This window comes from Erythrolamprus reginae, chromosome 3 (assembly GCF_031021105.1).
Source record: "Erythrolamprus reginae isolate rEryReg1 chromosome 3, rEryReg1.hap1, whole genome shotgun sequence".
NCBI lineage: Eukaryota > Metazoa > Chordata > Lepidosauria > Squamata > Dipsadidae > Erythrolamprus > Erythrolamprus reginae.
The window spans coordinates 212,353,496-212,375,378 of NC_091952.1; the positions used below are offsets into that span (position 1 = coordinate 212,353,496).

The following is a 21,883-nucleotide window of genomic DNA, read 5'->3' on the forward strand; positions in this document are numbered from 1 at the left end:
TACATATGTTTCAAAGATCTTTCCTAGATACATAAATACATATATGCATACATATATTCATACAAATACATATGCAATTAATAAGCTTACCACAGACAAAGAATTTGAAAGCATGGTTCCATCTTGGCCAAGCATATTTGAGACTGTGATTTCAGGTAGATCCATATTTTGTGGGTGGAATGAAAGCAGGCCATTATGGCTGATAGGGTGACACAGTGAATGGTAACCAGATTCTGTGTCATTCAAATGCACTAGTGAATTGTCAGGTAATGAAGGTGGAGTGATGGGAGGTATGTTAAAATCTTCACTTTCAAGGCTTGGACCAGGAAAAGACTGTGGAAAGATGAAAGAAAAGTTTTAATTAAACTATCATGAAAAGCAAAGAATTCCATTACTTTTTCAAAGTGGCAAAACATTTTTTCAAACACTGTAAGCAATATAAAGTTTACAAGCAAAATAAAGTTTATGACTAACTTAATGTTAGGAAATAGTTATTTACACACTTTAAAGTATCTATCCACGGTATTAAGGCATTTGTACTAAAATGAATGAGGAAATCGTTTTCTTGGAGGTTAAAAGCTTTAATATTTTCACTGCTTCCATTAAGTAGAATTCTCTCCACCTCAGCGGCTAAATTTAAGGCTTCATTACAATTTTCTAAGAGCCTTCACGGGGCTGAATAGGAGCTAGAGAAGTGGAATGCAATTTATAAAATTAATATTAGATCAAAAAGGCCTCCTAACACTCATTGCCACTCAAGAGCAGAAACAATACAAGTGGAGAAAATCTTGTTCTTAAGTGTTATTCTATAGTGCATAAAAGAATAATAAATTGAATTTGCTATATCCAGTGAAAATTAACCTTCGATATGTGTTATATGAAAATACAGCATTTCTGATTCTGCTTTTTTATGTTAATAAGAACAATCTTAATAGTGAATACTTATGTCCATCCACAATTATTGGTAATGTCAACTTAGTTAATCAGAATCTTTGCCATTGGCCAAATCTAAGTATTCTCTTAAGTGGAGTTGAGTGGCATGTCTTTCCTGAAAATGAGAAACAGTAGGTTAGCCTAAAATTGCTTGACAAGGAAATATGATGATAGAAAAATGCAACAAGTCTTTATTTAATTTTTTTTACAAAATAATTGTTAAAAGTTCTTCCCAAAATTTTACCAAAACAAATCATTAAAAGTTCTTCCCAAAATGGGTTATTCAGGGCACAATCATTCCAATGCACATCTCTGGCATACACCTGGAAATCCACCACTGTATATACTCACAAATTCAACAATATTTTTACCTAATTTGGTAATGTTTCTCTGGCTAAAAAGCATTTCTAAAACTTTGCAAACAACTCTGGTAATTTCCAATAATGCATTATTGCCTTCAATGAGTAGCATGAGCTATTTGTCTGCTTTGTTGGCAGAAATGAGGACAAAGGTGGCCTTGGGCCAATCTATAGGAAATATCACTGGAATAGAATCATAAATGATTCTCACTGCATCATGAAAGTCAAGAATTGATCTTGAGACACCCACCCCTAAATTTCACCAGTAGATTTTCTAGACAATAGAACAAGGCCAGCTGCCTAGTAACTTATGGAAATGCTTTCAGCTGAGTAAGGCTTATCCAAATTATTGTGCTAGCTGCATCATGGCATTGTGCAGTTTGTTATTTGTATATCCATCTGTTACTGATGCATCATCAAACAAATTAGCCCAGAGTTGTCATTCATGGCACAAATGATCAAGTTCAAATTGCTCTATTATGGATACATCCTAGTTCTCTGGAAAAGGCTGTATTGTTAGCAAAACTGGAAGGAAAGAGAAGAGAACGATCAGCAACAAACTGGATAGACTAAGTTACAATAGCCATGAAGGCACCATGAAAAAAATATGTTAGGGATAGATCATCATAGAGAAAATATATCTATATGGTTGCTAGGAATTAAAAAAAAGACATAATCAACCAATTAATCTATCAATTAACCAATCAGTCTGCTATTGATGATGCTGTAACAATGCATCAAACATGGTTCTACAGACAGTGAGTTATCTCAAAGTTCTATCACCAAATTTTAGGTCTAGACAGCTGGTTATTTCTTTCTGAAGGGAGACTACAGAGGCATTTAGGATCAATATTAGCCCTTCAAAATAGGCAAGGTCAAGAAACAGGCAGAGCAGCCATTCCATGCTAAGAAGAATAAGAGAAACAAGAAAGCCTGTCCAACTTTCTCTCTACTCCATCTTACATTTTAAAAAATCAAGGTAGAGTTATTTTGATTTTCATCCTTACACTGGCCTCTTTTTCAGGATGGAATAATTGTTTTTAAGCCCTGCTTAAATGATTCATTCACTTCCCTCTCAATCCCAGAGCCAGGTCTACATCCTTTTTATATCCAAGCTAAGAGAAAACAGTTTAAGATATAACCAAGACAAAATAGATTGTATGCGTGTGCACAGAAGTGCACAAAATGATCAAATGACTCATATTATGCCTTTGCATATTATACACCACATACAAATATTTTACGCAAAATAATATAAAGACATTCCCCTAAATGTTGATTTCTCTGTTTTCAATTTCCTGCTGGCTGACGATATTAATTAAGCAGATGGTGAATGACTGACAGAGCTGGAGTGATACTTTTCTAAATAATAGTGAACCAACAGCACCATGCTCAATGTCAACAAGACAAATGAGCATTTCTAGAAAATTGGTTTGAATTTTCTTTTTCCCCTTTCCCCAATTTTTAGAGTAAAGTGTGTTAATTTTTGTTAATTTGTTCTTTAACAAACATTTGGCAAGTACTTCATTTCAGCAGAACTATATGCTTTACAGCTAAAGTAGAAGTTATATCAGCACTTTAATGGCCATTTTTTTCTGGCTTTTGTGTAAAATAGTAAATTGTACAGTATTGTACCTACTAATGCTCAAAAAGTTCAGAAATATTTTCTATTGAATTAAATCCTCTTGTTTCCCATTCTAATTTGTTCTTGTCACATACAGATTACAGCTGAGAAGAAACTGCATTGAGTCATGCTTTCAATGAGTCATAATTTCAAGTGGTTATTGTGAGCTATCATTTTTGTATACTTTGAGCAAAATATTAAATTATGCTCTCAATGTATCAGGGATAAGAGATACTTGTAATTAATATTTCTATAATGTTATATAACGGATAAACAGCACACACAAATTGCGCAAGAGCTATCAGTAAATTACATATGTACCTGATGGCATGATTAATAGATTGACAGAATAACAAAGTTGGAAAGGACCTTGGAGTTCTTTTAATCTAACCCCCTGCTCAAGCAGGAGACCTTATATCCTTTTAGACAAATTGTTATCCAATTTCTTCTCAAAATCCTCAACTTCTGGAGGCAAGTCTGATTAATGATTAATTGTTCATACTATCAGGAAATTTGTGTCAGGAAACCTCTCCTTAGTTCTCTCCTTGATTAGTCTGCATCCAGTGATTTTTGTCCAGTCTTCAGGTGCTTTTAAAAATAAATTGACGCCTCCCTGTTTCTTGTGACAGCCCCTTAGATAGTGGAACACGGCTAACATATCCCTCCTAGTCCTTTTTTCATTAATCTAGACATGCCCAATTCCTGCAACCGTTTTCCATAGGTTTTATAATTAATGCCTATCATACTGGCTTGTATTAAAAAAGTTAAATGGCAAACAAAGCCAATCTCCAAAGTGGTTATCCTCCTTGAGAAGTCCTAGCCACTCCTGCTCTGCAAATTTCAAGAACATACTGATTTAGACCCTGTTTTATCAGCACTAGGAATCACCAGAAAAAATTTAGAGATTTTAAACTAGAGAATAACAAAGAAGGATTAACTGAGATGCCCCTAGGGAGTTGCAAATTTTTGTAAAACCAACCCTTCTAATGACTAATCCATCTGACTGGTTAATCATGGATTATAAGAAGTTGATCGAGAATGGAGATTCTGGAGACTGCTGCACAAACACCTAATCGTTAAAACACACCAGTATTGCATAATGATTACTTAAATTAAAGTGTTTTATTCTTGCACTCTAGTTGACCTACTTTCTCTTTTTTATTTCCTTATTCTGAATATTCCTGAGACATAGACTATTATTGTTTTATTTCTTTGTTTACACTTTGGTTTTAAATGTTTGGATGTCATTCAAAGTCACCTTGAGATGGGTGACTATATAAATTTTATACCATATTTTTTGAGTATAAGACACACCTAGATTTTAGAGGTGGAAAACAAGGAAAAAAGTATTCTGAACCAAATGGTGTAATAATATATTATCTATCAGTGTAGCAGAATACCTTTTACAAACATATATACTTTTTACAACCATGTACACTTTTTACAAACTTCAAACTTGACAGCTTTAAGGCTTGTGGACTTCAACTCCTAACATTCCTTCTCCAGTCATCTTAGCTCAGGAATGGGAGTTGAAGTCCACAAGTCTTAAACTTGCCAATACCCTTTGAATACCCTTTGTACCCCAACCCCTAACCAGGGGTCTTCAAACTTGACAGCATTAAGACTAGTGGACTTCAACTCCCAGAATTCCTCCTCCAGTCATGCTAGATAATTAGAAGGCAAAAACAGCCCCGTTTTGCAAAAAATGGACCATTTTTTATCCATTTTTTTGCAAAAATTGGGTGGTCAAAGGGTCTGGGACATTGGAAAAAATGCCCCAATTTTTGTGAAAAATTGGCTGTTTTCACCCCCCCCTTTTTTTTTTTTTACTAAAATGGGGGCATTTCTACCTTCTCCCAGTCCCAAGGAGCTGTCTGCAGGCTCCACAGACCCTTTGCCATCCAATTTTTGTAAAAAACTGGGTGTAAAATGGCCCATTGTTTGCAAAAACAGGGGCATTTTTGCCATTTTCCAGCACCCAAGAGCTCTCTGCAGGCGGGGCCGGGCTTTGGAACAGTAAAAATGGCTGCAATTCATGTATAAGATGCACTGACATTTCTATCTTCTTTTGGGAGTGTGTGTGTCTTATACTCTAAAAATACATTAAGCAAATAATCAGACTCATGCCATCAATATGTACATTTACAGTGAATTTGTTTTAAATATTAGATTTCAAAGAATGAATTCATTGAAAAACCTTTAAACAGAGTGCAATAGAGAACTGCATCAACAAACATTCCTTTTTAAAAATTCTATGTTATCTGTATTTGTCTTGATGTCATAAATGTGCTTGCACACCTAGTATACTAATACTAATTTCAGCAGTATGCAGAAAACACAACATTGTCATAATAGAAGAAGAATAAATAGAATTTTATTGGCCAAGTGTGATTGGACACACAAGGAATTTGTCTTGGTGCAGATGCTCTCAGCGTACATAAAAGAAAAAGATACATTTGTCAAGAATCATGTGGTACAACACTTAATGATTGTCATAGGGGTCAAATAAGCAATGAAGAAACAATCAATATTAATAAAAATCTTAGGATGCAAGCAACAAGTTACAGTCATACAGTCCTAAGTGGGAGGAAAAGAATGATAGGAATGATGAGAAAAACTAGTAGAATAGAAGTGTAGATTTAGTAGAAAGTCTGAAAGTGTTGAGGGAATTATTTGGTTAGTAGAGTAATGGCGTTCCGGAAAAAAACTGTTCTTGTGTCTAGTTGTCTTGGTGTGCAGTGCTCTGTAGCGATGTTTTGAGGGTAGGAGTTGAAACAGTTTGTGTCCAGGATGCGAGGGGTCAGTCAATATTTTCCCCGCCCTCTTTTTGACTTGTGCAGTATACAGGTCCTCAATGGAAGGCAGGTTGGCAGCAATAGTTTTTTCTGCAGTTATGATTATCCTCTGAAGTCTGCGTCAGTCCCCTACTGTTGATACTGTGTTGTCTAGTATTGTGAGAGGTGGAAGTGTGGAAAGGTTTCTCCTAAAGTTTACCACCACTTCTACGGTTTGGAGTGTGTTCAGTTCTAGATTGTTCTGGTTACACCACAAGGATAGTTGTTCAACTTCCCGTCTTTATGCGGATTCATCATTTTCTCAAATGAATCCGATCACTCTTGTATCATCTGCAAACTTCAGTAGTTTAACAATCATATTCCAATGTTTGACTGACTGGAGAAGGAGGAGGAGACTTGTTGCTGAGCAAGCAGCTTCCATCTTGCTTGGACAATGTAACACTTTGTTTTGGAATCTTGAGAAGCTGAAACTTACATTGGGGTGAAAAGATCAGAAACTTTAGTACAGTGGTACCTGTACTTACGAACTTAATTCGTTTCGTGACCAGGTTCTTAAGTAGAAAAGTTTGTAAGAAGAAGCAATTTTTCCCATAGGAATCAATGTAAAAGCAAATAATGTGAGCGATTGGGGAAACCACAGGAAGGGTGGAGGCCTTGTTTCCTCCCAGGAGATTCCTAGAGAGGCCCCACAGAGGCTTCTCCCTGCTTTTTCTGGTTACAATTTCGGAGGCTCGAGTTTGTAAGTGGAAAACGGTTCTTGAGAAAAGGCAAAAAAATCTTGAACACCCGGTTATTATCTAGAAAAGTTCATAAGTAGAGGCGTTCTTAGGTAGAGGTACCACTATATTGGCTTTCCACCAGTAGCGCCAAGTTAATGTATTTAAATAAATTTGTTATTTTGTGGAAAAGCAATGACTCGGAGTTCAATTTGTAATGGTGCATTACTTGGAGCCTGACAATTGCCAAAAACGGCAGATTGCAAGACAAAATCAAAAAGTATTTTGAGTCATTTCATTCCAAATGGCACAATTCCCATAAATAATTCTTAACGTACTACAATGTAGACAACATTAAAAGTGAAAAACTAATATTAAACGAGGACACTTTCAATCACAGATCGACTTCACATCAACTCCCCCCCCCCCCCCGATTTCAGCTGCAAATACAGTAAATACAAATATAGAAAGGAATATGATGTCACCTGGGATATACAAAAAACCTGCAATCTGCTGAAAGGGTTGTTTAAAGGATCAGTATTTAAAATAAATGAAAAGCAAAATCCAAAACCTAGATTTTCAAGACTTTGGGAAACTATGCAATCCAAAACTCTCACAGAAGGCGTGGTTTAGCTTTGGAACAATTACAATGCAATTTATTCCATTACATTGTACTGAGCTTTATAAAAATGATGTAATTTAATAAATATAAAGTTACAAACTGAACCTTCTGTATGCAAGTCCAGAAAGACATTTAAACAATTTTGCCTTGAACTTTTAGACCACTTGTACTTATTGTATATAAGACTATTATAAGTAGCTCTTCTGACTCTCCAGACATTTTTATAAACTGCAAGAAATTTATGAACTATTAAAAGATATAATTCTGAAAAAGCAGGCTGCTGTTTCTGACACCAATTTAAGACAACATAATAAACAATAGTAATCTGTGTGCTCAAGTGAAGCATTTTTTTTTAATTTTGAGTAATGAAGATGTCAAGCCAAATGCTAGAGTAGTTTAACTTAATTAGGTGTCCTATTTTCCAGGCAGTCTTTCATTTCCCATTGAAAATCCAGCTTGTATGCAAGCTAGAAAGAACCACTTTATCTGTAATGAATACCTCTGGGATTGTACAGAGTAATCATTTGAATGCTATACTGAAGACAGTTGGAATAAGTAATTTAGGGTTGTTGAGATGCCAGACTTTGGGAGACTAAATAGATTAATCTGTGGATTGCTATTGTTATTGTTTTATTGGGTCAAAGGGCCATAGATTAAGCTGCTTTTATAATGGGAACCTTAACCATAAGAAACAGTTCCCTGCTATTGTATAATAAGAAGTTCCAAAGTATTTTCATGCCCACAAACAAATCTAGGAATTAGCCAAATAATGTTCAATATATATTGTATAGTTAGTCCTTGACGACGACTTCCAACAATTCATTTAATGTGATTTTCCATACTTATAATCTTTGTAGGATCCCCATGATCACGTGGTTAAAATTCAGTCTCATATTTATGACTGTGTTCTAGAGTCATGTGATTACCTTTCGTGACAAGCAAAGTCAATGGGGAAGTCAGATTCAATTAACAATCATGTTACTAACTTATGAACTGCAGTGATTTATTTAACAACTGTGGCAACAAAGGCTGTAAAATGGGGCAAAATGAATATACTTTTAAAATGAGGTGTAAGTTTTCTCTTTCATATAGACTTCAAGACACAGATATCAACATAAAATTGAAAAAAAATTAGTCTACAACATAATACATGTTTATTATACTGATTAAGAGAAATTCTGCTGTAAAACAAAAAATACAACCACTAATACACACAATACTAATCAACAATGCAACTAAAACAAAATACATAGCCATTGAATGCTGCATTATATATTAAATCAAAAGAATTATAAATTCAATCATATGTGATTAATGTTTACTTTTATACTATCATCTATGAAAATTAATTCCAATGCTCAGACCAATTTTTATATTTCAGGTTATCGGAAGTCTAAAGACTTTTTAAAGTAATCAATCAGCAATGGGAACTAACTCCAATGTGTTGATTATTCCCTAATCAGTTATTCCAGATATACTGAATTAATTCCACCAAAATGGCTAAGCATCCAGAGGGCATCAGAAGACTATGTAAAATAATGTTTTCCCCTGGTTTGAGTTTACAAGTTAACTCTGAAGAGTGTTCCACATTAGAAGAAAGTCCTTAGCCCCACAAGTTTCTTTGTTATATTAATATATGGATAATTTGGGAGGTGGTAGCTCAGTAGCTAAGACACTGAGCTTGTTGCTTAGAAAGGATGGCAGTTCGGTGGTTTGAATCCCCAATGCCGCGTAATGGAATGAGCTCCCATTACTTGTCCCAGCTTCGGCCAACATAGTAGATGAAAAGCATGTAAAAATGCAAGTAGAAAAATAGAGACTATTTTGGTGGGAAGATAACAGCGTTCTGTGCACCTTTGGCATCTAATCATGCCATCCATATGATCACGGAGACATCCCCTAGAGTGCACTGGCTCTTTGGCTTAGAAATGGAAATGAACACTGCCCCCTAGAGACTGCAATGACTAGCATATATGCGCCAGGTACTTTTAATATTGCCAGGAAATTCTTATAGATGATAATTTAAAAATGCCACAAAGAGATGATAAAGAAATCTCTCCTATATAAAAGTCACTTCCCCCATACTAAAGTTTAACTATTAATAAAATTGCCAAATTTTACTTGATAAATGTAGTTAGGAACATAGTAAAATAATTGTAAAATCTATCTGGAATCCACAGTTCTATGATAATAATTGTTGCTAAGAATAACAATGTTTACTTATATAAAATATACACCAGCCCAGGAACAACAGTCTTTTGGGACAAGCTAAAAGAATATTAATTTTAATGGTATAGTTATATTTCTGGCTTATTTCCAAGAATGGCTGTCTGTGGAAATTATTTCAAGTCTAGTATTGCAATCTTTGCTTGCAGCAACATCACAAGAACAGTAGTGAGCCATATGTTGCTACTTAGCAACTTAGTACATAAGTCCCAAAGCATGTACTGATTTGAAAATTGAACAAAAATGATAATTGTCAAGTAATGCTGTAAGGCAAGTTGTCTTGGGTTACCAAATTATACAGATGTTTGATGGTGTACTTTTCATAAATGATATGTGTTTTTATTTATGTTAGCCCTAAGGTGATAAATTGATTTTAAAAGTCTTAAAATAAAACACAAGGATTCTTCCATTAATACACATTCTAACCAAGGCTAGGGAATGTTAAAATCACCTTTCATTTTAAAGCACAGACAAAATTTCAAATCAAGCATAACTGTAGAAATTGGGCTGCTAAAAGTTAATTATTTTAAATAATACCTTTATTTCATGCTACCCAACAAAATAAGTCATGGGTCTTATAACTAAAAATTAGCTACTCAGTAGTCCACTTAGCTAATTTGTCCTCCTTTCCCCTCAGCACAGCTGCCACCAATCACCTTGTGAGAAGAATTCCTTAAGAGAAATGAGGAAAGGAACCGGTCAACCACCACATAATTTTAATTAGCTAGACTTTTACCTTCTGGTACCTCTGGATAGCATCTTTTTGTTTGTTTATATTTATTTAGACCTGCCACATCTAGGCTTCAAATAATTATTAAATGGCAGCAAAAAGCATTTTTTGCATTACTTTATAGATGGTAGCCCACATTTTAGCAATTCCGTTCCAGTCTTTGTGGATTTACAACTCCTAGTCAAAGAGCAGGTTGGGTCATGGCTAGGAGGGTCTCTGCACTGCATAGTATGCCAGTTACACTCATTCCTACATTGGTGGGATGTATTCACAGTTACCTATGCCGATCACTGCTTAATGGTTTACAGCAGTGATGGCTAACCTTTTCTGGAACAAATGCCCAAAGCGTGCTCACCAATGCATGCGTGGGAGGATAGTACAAAATCCGAAAGGAGGTAAATAAATAATAAAACCTAAATGCTTAAATAAATCAGGATATCCATTTTGCTTCTCTTTCCTTTAAAAGAATCCTCAGTCTATTTGATATTCATGAATTAAAATCAGCAGTAAGCTACGAGCCAGAACGCTAAATTGTGCTTGTTGCCGCGGCTCGTAGGTTCTTGCAGGACCAGCGTGGTTTTGCTGCTGCACCTGTGGAGGTAGCAAAATTGCGCATGGAGCCACAGGTAAAATTTTACCAAAACACGGCTGCAATTTTGCTACCTCCACAGATGCAGCAGCAAAATCGCGCTGATCCCGCAAGAACTTATGAGCCGCTGCGGCAAGCGCAATTTAGCGTTCTGGCTCGTAGACCATTGCTGATTAAAATTTATAAGATGAGCAAGTTGCCTTTTAAAATATATGTATCTTAGGTAGAGGAATAATAGAAGGCAATGGCCACATTAGAAAATGCAGTGGTTTGCTATTGGTTCTTGTAAAGAGAAACATAATGATTGTCTGAAAAGTAGCAGCTGCTTTGTAACAGAAGCCATTCAGACAGTTTATGCTTCTACACTTTTAACTAAATTCAATTAGTTCTTTTGATTCAAAGCCCTGAAGATATAAGCAAGATGATGCCTGGTTGCTTTAATCTAACAATACTGCTAAACGTGTCAAGACAAGTTCTGGACACAAAGGCTATAAAAACGTTTACCCAAACATTTATATTCAAAATTATCAGCAAAACAGAGAATTCTCAGAAAATCAATTTCAATCATACTAGCTCATTGTTTCAAAAGAATTGTTAATTGCTTCTCTGTTTCATTCCCTAATAATGAACAATATGATCTACTTTTGTAAAGGATACTTATGTTATAAAAGAAATACAGGGGATTTATAATTATGACAGTTCTGTAGTTTTCAAATGCTCCATTTAAATAATATTTAAAATGCTGTTTTCTATGAATTCAAGTTCTAAATAGGATGCTTATTGGAAAATTAATCAACCTGCAATTTGAGGGAAACCATTATTTGACATGTTTTATGCTGCATAATTGGATCCCTAGAATAGATTTGGTGATATTTCAATTAAAATATTTTCTTTTCTTCTCCAATTAACCAGCTAACTTATGAATAAACAACACAACTATAAATAACATTCATAAATTTAAAAACATCATAACTATATGCTTTTTACTTAAGCTTAGTCCAAGGAAACTACCTATCTTTTACAAACTTCTAATTACTGAATTACCGGTACATCACAGCTGATTAAGACTTACACCATCATAACCAAAGCTCTGAAGAAACAGTTCCAGCTGAATCTGTGGATATATCTGTGGACATGGATCCCAGAGTTAAATGAGGCTGATAAAAAGCAGGTATTACCTGGACAGCTGGAGTATCCAGATGGAGATAATGTAAAGCCTCCCAGTCCCTTACCTGACAAGTAGAGAGCAGAGTCTTTGCATCAGGTTCCTTGCCAAACAAGGGAGTTAATCTCTTGATTAGTGGTAGCAGGTTGCAGTCTAATGTAACTGGCAGTCCTGACCCATGTTCCCTATGCTGAAAACAATAGCAATAGCACTTAGACTTATATACCGCTTCACAGTGCTTTACAATCCACTCTAAGCGGTTTATAGTGTTAGCATATTGCCTCCAACAATCTGGGTCCTCATTTTACCCACCTCAGAAGGATGGAAGATTGAGTCAACCTTGAGTCTGGTGAGATATGATCTGCCAAACTGCTGGCAGCCAGTGCCCAGCAGAAATAGCCTGCAGTACTGTACTCTAACCACAGTGCCACCACGCCTCTTATACTCTTATCTTTGATTCTTGTGCGATATTCCTGTGAAACTTGTTTATGTAAGAACCTTTGAATCCTTAACTTCTGGACTAACAACCCTGGCATGGCTTTTGGAACTTTGGACTTATTTTGGACTATTCTTCTATATGCTCATATTTAAAATCCAAATCAGCAGAGACCTGAAGACCAGTTGGCTGGCGGGAGGCAGGGCATCCTAACACCGGCAGCACGGCAAGAGGTAAGATATTTTTCTTTCTTGAGTTTCTGTTTCATTGTTTGCAGGGAAACAGAAGCTCATAAAAGAAATGCCACACAGATCTGACCTGGGGTGCGACAACAGAGAGGGCTCTGCATACCACTTCCGGCACACCTGCTATAGGTTTGCTATCATGGGTATAGTACAACTCAAAGAAGTAGTGCAAGATTGAAAGATGTGGAAGGACCTGGTCCAAAGAATTGCCAAGAGTAGACACAACTGAATGTATATTCAGTCTTCGGAGAGGGGCGGCATACAAATCTAATAAATAATAAAATATCACCAGGACAAGAGTCATGAGTATAAATATGGGAATTTGATATCTCAACTTGACCAATTCTAGAAAAAAATCAGATTCCTACAGAAACATTTAAGGGCTCTCTTTAGATACTTCTGACAGGAACGTTAACTTATATCCACTTTCAATTCATTTTATGTTTAGATCTTAGATAAAATTGTACTATAGGAATGCCAAATATAAATGTTTATAGAGCAATTAAATCTATGCATGAAAAATGTGAACTATCAATCAGGGAAAAAAATAGATAGTTGCACTTTTCCACCTATTTCTCGCCATGGACAAAAATGCACATTCATAAAAATTAACTTATACCAGTGCATCCACATAATTAAGTATTTTGCTATAATTAAAAAAGTCTTGAGCAATGTCTAGATGCACCAATGAGCCTAATGATTAGCACATGCTTGGAGTTAAATATTGGTCAATAGAATGAAAGGGAGGTTGGACTTTCTTGTGATGATGAAGAGATTTTAGGCTGATCCCTCTTAACTCTTTTTCTCCTATATTTTTATCTGACAGTAATGTTCTGGAGTCAGATGTTAGTCAAATCTTTGCTTTAATAAAGAGACTTTATGTACTGTTATGATTCTCTATTGCCAATCCTTAAAAGCTTCAATTCTTCCAATGACATGATATAGCACAAACAAAAGAAATTACACACTGTATTAATTATATCATCTCTGTTTCAAAGGTTTGACAGGATATATATTTTCATGGCTATTAGATAAAATATAAATAAAGATATATTTAAAACAAATATGCTATTAATAACCATCTATTAGCAACATAGTAGATACGCTATAGCACATACTCCTGGCTCAACTCTGTCATATTCATCTATTAGCAATGGAAGAAGACTACTGAATTGTCTTTATTCTCCCTGGTATACCCACAGGGCCACCGATAGACGGGTATTACTGGGACTGCTGTCCCGGGCCCGGGCAAATTGGAAAATTGGGGGGGCCTGGGCCCTGGCGCCCGCCAAAAACTCCCCAACCCCGAACAGAGCCGCGCCTTTCGGCCTCCGGAAGTGCTGGGCCGGGGGACGCCTCCACCGCGCAGGTTTAGGAGGCGGAGCGGCGCCGGAGGAGTGTTAGCGGCTCAGAGCCTTTCCTGGAGCGCTCCGGACGCCCCTCTCGACGGCCCAGCTGCCAACCCAGGTGGAGGCGTGGTTAGGGAAGGCGCCGCCCTTCCCGTGCAGCGCAATGCCAAGGCGAAAGCGCTCCCCGTCCGACACCTCCGTCCGACGTGCCCAACGTCCCCCAAAAGGCCCCCCGCGCACCCTTTTCCAAAGGCGCGCACGAAGCCACGGCTGCCCTGGGCCTCCCCCGCGCCTCTAGCCCCCCCGCGCCCCCCCAGGCTACTCGCCGCTGCCCCCGCCCGCCCGCTCCGCCACTCTTTCTTCTCTGCTGCAAGAGAGGCGGCCCGGGGACTTCGGTCCGCTCCTCCCGCACCCAAGGAGAGCTGCCTCCGACCCAAAAGTTTCCCGTCCGCCATTCGACACCGAGCCGCGCGGGGCTTCTCTCGGCAGGTAGGCAGGGCAGGTAGTGGGGCTCAGCTCTCCCCCCGTCACACGCACACACACCGCGGCTGCCTAATTCAGTCCCGCCTTCGTTTCACCCACCGCCCCCCCTTGCCCGGCTCTCCACTCCCGCGCGCGTGGCGGGCGCTCCCGGGTGGCGCACTCGGCGGATCCAGCTGTGCGGGACGGAGCGGGCTCGGGGCGCAGGTAGGGCGCGGGCGGCAGTGGGGAGGGGGGGCAGCCAGGGTCCGGGTCGCGCCCTCCGCTCTCCCGGCGCTGTCGTGCCTGGAAGGGAGGAGCGGGGAGCCCCGAGGAGGAGAGGAAGGGGGGCAGTGCAGGGGGGCTCCGGTGGCACGAGGGAGCCGCTCGATGGGGGAGGGCTGGACGGGGGAGGCCGGAAAACCGGGCGCTTCCCGGCAGCGCTCCCCCGCGGGTTAGGGGGTGGTGCCTGAATTCCCTGGCAGGCGGAGGAAGAAGTCGGCCGGCCGGCAGGCTCGGACGCCCTTTGGGAACTCTCTCGGGCTCTCGATGGCGCTGAGTGGAACGAGCAGCACGTAGCTGGGGGGGGGGCAGGCATTCTCACAGTGGGGGCCGCTGGCCGGCGAAGGCGATTTTCAATGTCGGGTGTGCGGGCTGACGCGCGCTCTCTCCATCTCCCTGCCAGCCCGCCCGAACATTCAAAGTAAGAGCGAAGGTTTTTCACTTTCGCCAGCCTCCGGAGAACGAGAGAGAGTGAGAGCGACGACAGAACAAGATAGAGAGAAAGTGAGAGAGAGAGAGAGAAATAGGGGGAGAGAAAGAGATAGCAAGAGAAATAGAACGAGAGAGAGAAAGAGTGTGAGAGAGAAAGCAAGAGAGAGAGAGAAAGAAAACAAGACAGGGAAAGTGAGAAAAAGAGAGAGAGAGAAAGAGGGGGAGAGAGAAAGAGAAAGAGAGAGAAAGAAAAGAGAGAGATGAGAGAGGAAGGAAGAGTGAGAGAGAGGAAGAAAGCAAGATAGAGAGAGAGAGAAAGTAAGAGATGAGAGAGGAAGGAAGAGAGTGAGAGAGAGGAAGAAAGCAAAATAGAGAAAGAGAGATAGAAAGAAAGAGATGAGAGAGGAAGGAAGAGAGTGTGAGAGAGGAAGAAAGCAAGATAGAGAAAGAAAGAAAGAGATGAGAGAGGAAGGAAGAGAGTGAGAGAAAGAGAAAGAAAGCAAGAGAGAGAAAGAGAAAGAAAGAAAGAGATGAGAGAGGAAGGAAGAGAGTGAGAGAAAGAGAAAGAAAGCAAGAGAGAGGAAGAGAAAGAAAGAAAGAAGAGAGAGGAAGAAAGAGAGAGAGAGAAGAGTGGAAGGAAGAGAGAGAGAGAAATGATAGCAAAAAGGGGAGAAAAAAAGAGAAATGAGAAAATGATTGAGGCAGAGAATGACAGAAAAGAGAGAGAAACAGAGAGAGAAGTGATTCTTGATTTAAAGCATATGGTAAAAGCACTTAAATAATAACAGAGAAAAAAACCCAGCCCTCACCTGTTTTTATTAATAGTTTTGCTGGTTGTTTTAGTTTTAATAGTAATGGATTTTGGTTTTTTAAAATTATTATTGACAAAATTGAATGGGTCCAAAGACGGGCTACAAGAATGGTGGAAGGTCTTAAGCATAAAACGTATCAGGAAAGACTTCATGAACTCAATCTGTATAGTCTGGAGGACAGAAGGGAAAGGGAGGACATGGTCGAAAAATTTAAATATGTTAAAGGGTTAAATAAGGTCCAGGAGGGAAGTGTTTTTAATAGGAAAGTGAACACAAGAACAAGGGGACACAATCTGAAGTTAGTTGGGGGAAAGATCAAAAGCAACCTGGGAAAACATTATTTTACTGAAAGAGTATTAGATGCTTGGAACAAACTTCCAGCAGACGTAGTTGGTAAATCCACAGTAATTGAATTTAAACATGCCTGGGATAAACATATCCATCATAAGATAAAATACAGGAAATAGTATAAGGGCAGACTAGATGGGCCATGAGGTCTTTTTCTGCCATCAGTCTTCTATGTTTCTATTAATTTCTTTTAATAAAAAAGAAGGGATTTTTTTTATTTATTTTTTTATTTATTTATTTATTTCTATGCCGCCCAGTCCCAAGTTTTTCCTCATTTCCAGATTGCATTTCTTCTTGGTGAGGTTCCGCCCATTGCTTCTTGTACTACCTTCAGGTAGCATGGAGAATAAATAGATGCCATCTACTCTGTGGCAGCCCTTTAAGGATTGGGAAACTACTATTATATTCCCCCTCAGTTTTCTATTTATTGAGCTAAACATACTGGTTCTCTTAGCCCTTGTTCATAGGATTTAGCCTCTAGGCCAGGGGTGTCAAACTCAATTTCATTGAGGGCAACATCAGGGCTGTGTTTGACCTCAGAGGGCCGGGGGAGGGCTTGCCCAGGGTGTGTGGCCATGGTGGCATGGCACGGGATTTGGGGGGCAGTAGTTTTAAAATGGCCGGGGGTGGGTGGGTCCAGACACTTAGGCTGTATGGGGCCCCAAAATTCCTGATGGCGGCCCTGTATACCCACACGTGAGCAATTATTTCCTGACTTATTTTTGAATTAGTTGGACCTTCTTCCCAGGCTAGGAGACCTTTTCTGAATAAGAGAAACAATGGATTAGAAAGTAATTAGATAGCATGATTTCCCACTTATTACAATCCATCATCCTCCAAATCTGAATCAGCCATTTTGTCAAATAAATAGGCCTGCATACAACAGTAAAGCAATAGAATCTATGGCACCTGTGGCTGACAATGATTAACTTGTCTGCTCTTAGATAAACAAATAGCATGCACCTGTAAAGATTACTTCCTAAAGGTATAACAACTGTTTGGCAACGATCATGCTGGCAAAACAGCTGCTTCCATTCTGGAGCACAAACAAGGGTGGTGTCTTCAGCAACTGTCAAATCAGTGCTATCTCATTAGCTGGAAAGAAGGCTTAAATGCTTTGTTTATAAATTATGATTATTTCTGATTGCAGCAGTTACTGATAGTGCCACTCATTTGCAATGCAATTCTTTGAATTTGTTTAATTACAATTTGAAACAAGACAGAGAAGATTAATTAACCCACCTGGCTGGCTGGCACATACTCCTGGCTCGGCTCTGTCATACTCATATACATGTTTTCACCGTCAAACTGCAAATAGAAAAAAAATAAAATATAAATCAACAACTTTTAATGCTTCTAGCAAAATGTGATAGCTATAATAAAAAAAAAATTATAGCTTGCTTTGAAAGGCTGTTTCTGTTGTCATCCATATTGACCCTGGATGTCAGTGATTAGAGGTAATTAGTGCTCTAGTAATTACAGTAAGCAATGAATGGGTTTCTTTTCACTGCAATCTGTTTTAAAACAAAATGGCTCATTTTCAGTACCATGTATATATACTGCTGTTAGGATAATGAAGTAAAATGTGACTTGAACATCTCTGATGAGAAAATGTACTATAAAAACAATAAATGTTTTTAATAGATTCTCAATTTTGATCCATCCAAAAGTAAAATCAACCCAATATTTTATTTTAATGTATTGCCCATTTGGAAAATAAAGAAAAACAGTCAATGTTCAAAATATTTCAGGCAAATTTATCACAATAGTTAAAGATTCTATTTTTCTAATACCCCAAAATAAGATATGCTTTGATAATAAGCCCAATCGGGCTTTTGAGTGCATGGCAATAAGGCCAAGTGCTTATGCCAGAGTTCAAAAAAGTGTAAGGGTCTATTTTTGGGGAAACACAGTTGAATAAAAATAAATGTCTATATTGTTATAAATGAAATTACCATGACAGAAAACTAAGATATAGTATACATTTTCTTCTCTTGAATAAAGATTAATGACTAAAGTTAAATGACAATCAATCAGCAATTAAACTGGTAGCATAGTATTTAAACTATATTTTTTCTTCATGCTTATTGTAATACACATTTTTTAGGAAGACAAAACATATATGGCAGGTGATTCAATCTATTTTTATCCAATACTTATTTATTTATTATTATTTAGATTTGTATGCCGCCCCTCTCCGAAGATACCTTCAGAAATATGTTTGGTATACCTCAAACTTTTTTAATATTATAGAATACTACTACTTAGATTGAATGAATTATTTTCAAAAATAATTATATTGCAATGAGATATACTTCATAATTATTTTTAGGATAGTTGATATACAACTGACCAAGCCTGTCTTATGTTGCCTATAAGTTTGATTTTCAGAAGTCATAGTCAAGTAAGATGCACAAACCTCAATATACAGTGGTACCTCAAGATACAAAACCCTCGGCTTACGAACAACTCGTGATACGAACCCGGGGTTCAGAAAATTTTTGCCTCTTCTTACGAACTTTTTCGAGTTACGAACCGGCATTCGGAGACTGCTGGGAAGCCGCGCGGCTGTTTTAAAAGGTATCACCTTTTAAAACAGCCGCGCGGCGGGGCTTCCCAGAAGCCTCCCGAACGCCGGTTCGTAACTTGAACAAAGTTCGTAAGAAGAGGCAAAATTTTTCTGAACCCCGGGTTTGGTTCGGGAGGTTGCTGGGAAGCCCCCCAGGCCGGCTGCGACCTTTTAAAACACCCGCACCGCTTCCCAGCTGTCTCCCGAAGCCGAACGCGGAAGTTCGGCTTTAGCGTTCGGCTTCAGGAGACAGCTGGGAAGCGGCGCGGATGTTTTAAAAGGTCGCAGCTGGCCTGGGGGGCTTGCCAGCACCCCCCCGAACCCTGAACCCGGGTTGTGCTGGCAAGCCCCCCAGGCCGGCTGCGACCTTTTAAAACACCCGCGCCGCTTCCCAGCTGTCTCCTGAAGCCGAACGCTGAAACCGAACTTCCACGTTCGGCTTCGGGAGACAGCTGGGAAGCGGCGCGGCTGTTTTAAAAGGGTGCTGGCAAACCCCCCAGGCCGGCTGTCACCTTTTAAAACAGCCGCGCTGTTTTAAAAGGGTGCTGGCAAACCCCCCAGGCCGGCTGTCACCTTTTAAAACAGCCGCGCGGCTTCCCAGCAGTCGCCGAAAGCCGTTTTTTTTGCGGGGGGTTTTTTGGTCGCACGGATTAATTGACTTTACATTGTTTCCTATGGGAAACAATGTTTCGTCTTACGAACCTTTCGTCTTACGAACCTCCTCCTTGCACCAATTAAGTTCGTATCATGAGGTATTACTGTATATTGTTTGTCTTCAGAAAAGTGCGGAAGATTCCCCCAGATCATTTTATAAAGACAATGAAGAACTTACTCCTTTACTGCCTCTGTAACTGAAATAATTTCCTGACCCATAAGATAGGTAGATAAGAATATATCTATAATATAGGTAGATAAGAATCTAAAACTACTCTCTTTTGTAGAACTGTTGAAATTTTAATCTTTTGAATGGAGAGAAGGTTGGCAGGTTCTCTTATCTTTTAAAGTTAAAATGTAGACTAAAATTCAGAACCTTTGATCAATCAATCAACATTTAAGCTTTCTGTACGACTTTGCTCTAGTCTACATATTGCCTCTAGCTTTTTTTGCACAAAGTTGGTATTTGCACTAAGGCAGAAATAGTAAAACAGAAATTGTATACCTGGCTAAGGTAAAAAAAAAAACAACCCCTGCATTATATTACAAGTGGAGTGTGATTATGGGACTTGCTTTTATGCAAAGAGAACACTGTAGTACACTGGAGATTATATAGTGTACATTCATAGGGAACATTGTACATTGTTAACAGAGGTTCAGATTTGGCTGTGTTAAGCATGGATCTTGGGGGGAAAACAGACACGTTAGAAGAAGAGTTAAGTCAAATAAAGGACAGTGAGAGTTGAATTATTACAATAAGAGAAAGTGCAGGTACCAAAAGAAAAAGTATTAGAACTGCTTTTGCTGTAGGTTAATATACTAACGTATGTAAGCCTGCCCGCCTACCCGCCCACCCGTCTGTCTGTCTACCTGGCATATAGAATTTCATGTAATTTTTTAAAGAAGTTTTTTATTTTATTTTCCACATCATGTTCATTCAAATATCAATGCATATACCTTACATATTTCTCAAGAGAATTTATAACTACATAATTATGAATTTTATGTAATTTTTATTAACCATTTATAACAGTCATAAAATGTTTTCTCGCAATCCTACAGCAGTACATCTAGAAATTAACTATCTTAAATAAAGTGGGACTCATATCCATTATGAAATATATAGTATAATAATACTAACTCAACAATATTGAGTATCGGTCAGACTGATATTCCAAATTCTCTGCCTCAAATTAACTTTATTTTGGCTTGCCATACTGTCTAAAACAACTTGTTTTATATAACAGTTAACGTGTTGGAATAGCAAATTCAACGCTCACAAGATGTAATGAATCAACCAATGACCTTGGTGAAAGAGAGGAGATACTGTCAAGAAACAATCAAACAAGGGAGGCAGGAGGACAACAGAAGGCATCTTGTTTCTTTTTGGTTCAATGTTCTTTATTCACTGATCAAGGTAACACAAATAGCAATAGCATTTAGATTTATATACCGCTTAACATGCCCTTTCTAAGCAGTTTACAGAATCAGGATATTGCCCCCAACAATCTAAGTCCTAATTTTACCCAGCTCTGAAGGATGGAAGGCTGAGTCAACCTTGTACCAATTTACTACATTACAGGCAAACAATGGAGGCAAATATATGAAAAAACTATTGGGTAGTGTGCAGCTTTTATTTGAATTTTTTTTAAAAAAGTTTGATGAGATGATAATTGTCATGGAAAATACGTAGAAGCATGTAGTTTTGGATAAAGATTTACAAAAAAAATCTTAATCTGAAGTTGCAAATCAAAGAGATATCCCTACAACCAGAGAATTTATTGAGTCAATTCCATCTATTTGAACTTCCAGCTTCCATATCCTTGCAATACTAGGAACCTGACAAAATGGGGAAATTCCAAAATCTTTTTTACTCCAAAGATGGAGAGAGATCTTAGAATGAATTACATATAACTGGAAACCACTTCTATTTGGACCTTGTTGGCAAGATAGATCCACTATGGAGACAGAATTTATTCTATTTAATTAGACAACAATTGGCAGTAAGAAACAAATGTGGATATTTGTTCCAGGGTTTTGGGGATGATTTGTGATAGACAGGATGATGTAGAAAACTTTCTAAAAGTGGTTTACAATAATAGTCTGTTAAGAGAGAGTTTGGAATCTTTTGTCTTTTCCTGCTAACTATCTTGTCATTAATATGAAGAAGATAACTCATTAATTTACAAAAAGATTTACTAGTTTAAACATTTTGGGGTACCTGTTTTGCAGGAGATCTGTAGAGAGGTGGGCTACAGCTAGTTTGCACTGGTTTGGATGAACTGGTTAAATTTTTTACCAGTTCAGAAAACCGACTAATCCTGCCTCTGGCTGGCCTGCTCCACCCCTCCCAGGAGTCTTGCCCCATGCCTCATTTGGCTTTCAGGATGGTGCAGACCTTCCAGGCCCAAAACTGGACATGGAGGCATTGTCTGAGCCTCTATGCCTAGTTTTTACTTTCAGGGTGGTGCAAGAACCCTCCCAGGCCCCAAATTGGGAATAAGGGGGGCATCACATGCTCCCCCACCTCATTTTGGC

The 21,883-nt window shown here is 38.5% G+C and overlaps 1 protein-coding gene across 4 annotated transcripts in view; it reads right to left on the bottom strand.

Moving 5' to 3' along the window:
• The window catches only part of TOX (thymocyte selection associated high mobility group box), a 200,327-nt gene that overhangs the window by 91,747 nt on the left and 86,697 nt on the right, over positions 1-21,883 (bottom strand). For 2 of the 4 annotated variants that reach the window (XM_070747799.1, XM_070747801.1), the window contains exons 2-4: positions 17,365-17,430; positions 11,827-11,949; positions 91-333 (exon numbers count right to left, since the gene is read on the bottom strand). In XM_070747799.1, the coding sequence (XP_070603900.1) occupies positions 91-333; positions 11,827-11,949; positions 17,365-17,430 (432 nt within the window). The remainder of the gene's footprint in view (positions 1-90; positions 334-11,826; positions 11,950-17,364; positions 17,431-21,883) is intronic. The other 2 variants (XM_070747800.1, XM_070747802.1) reach the window with 1 other exon arrangement.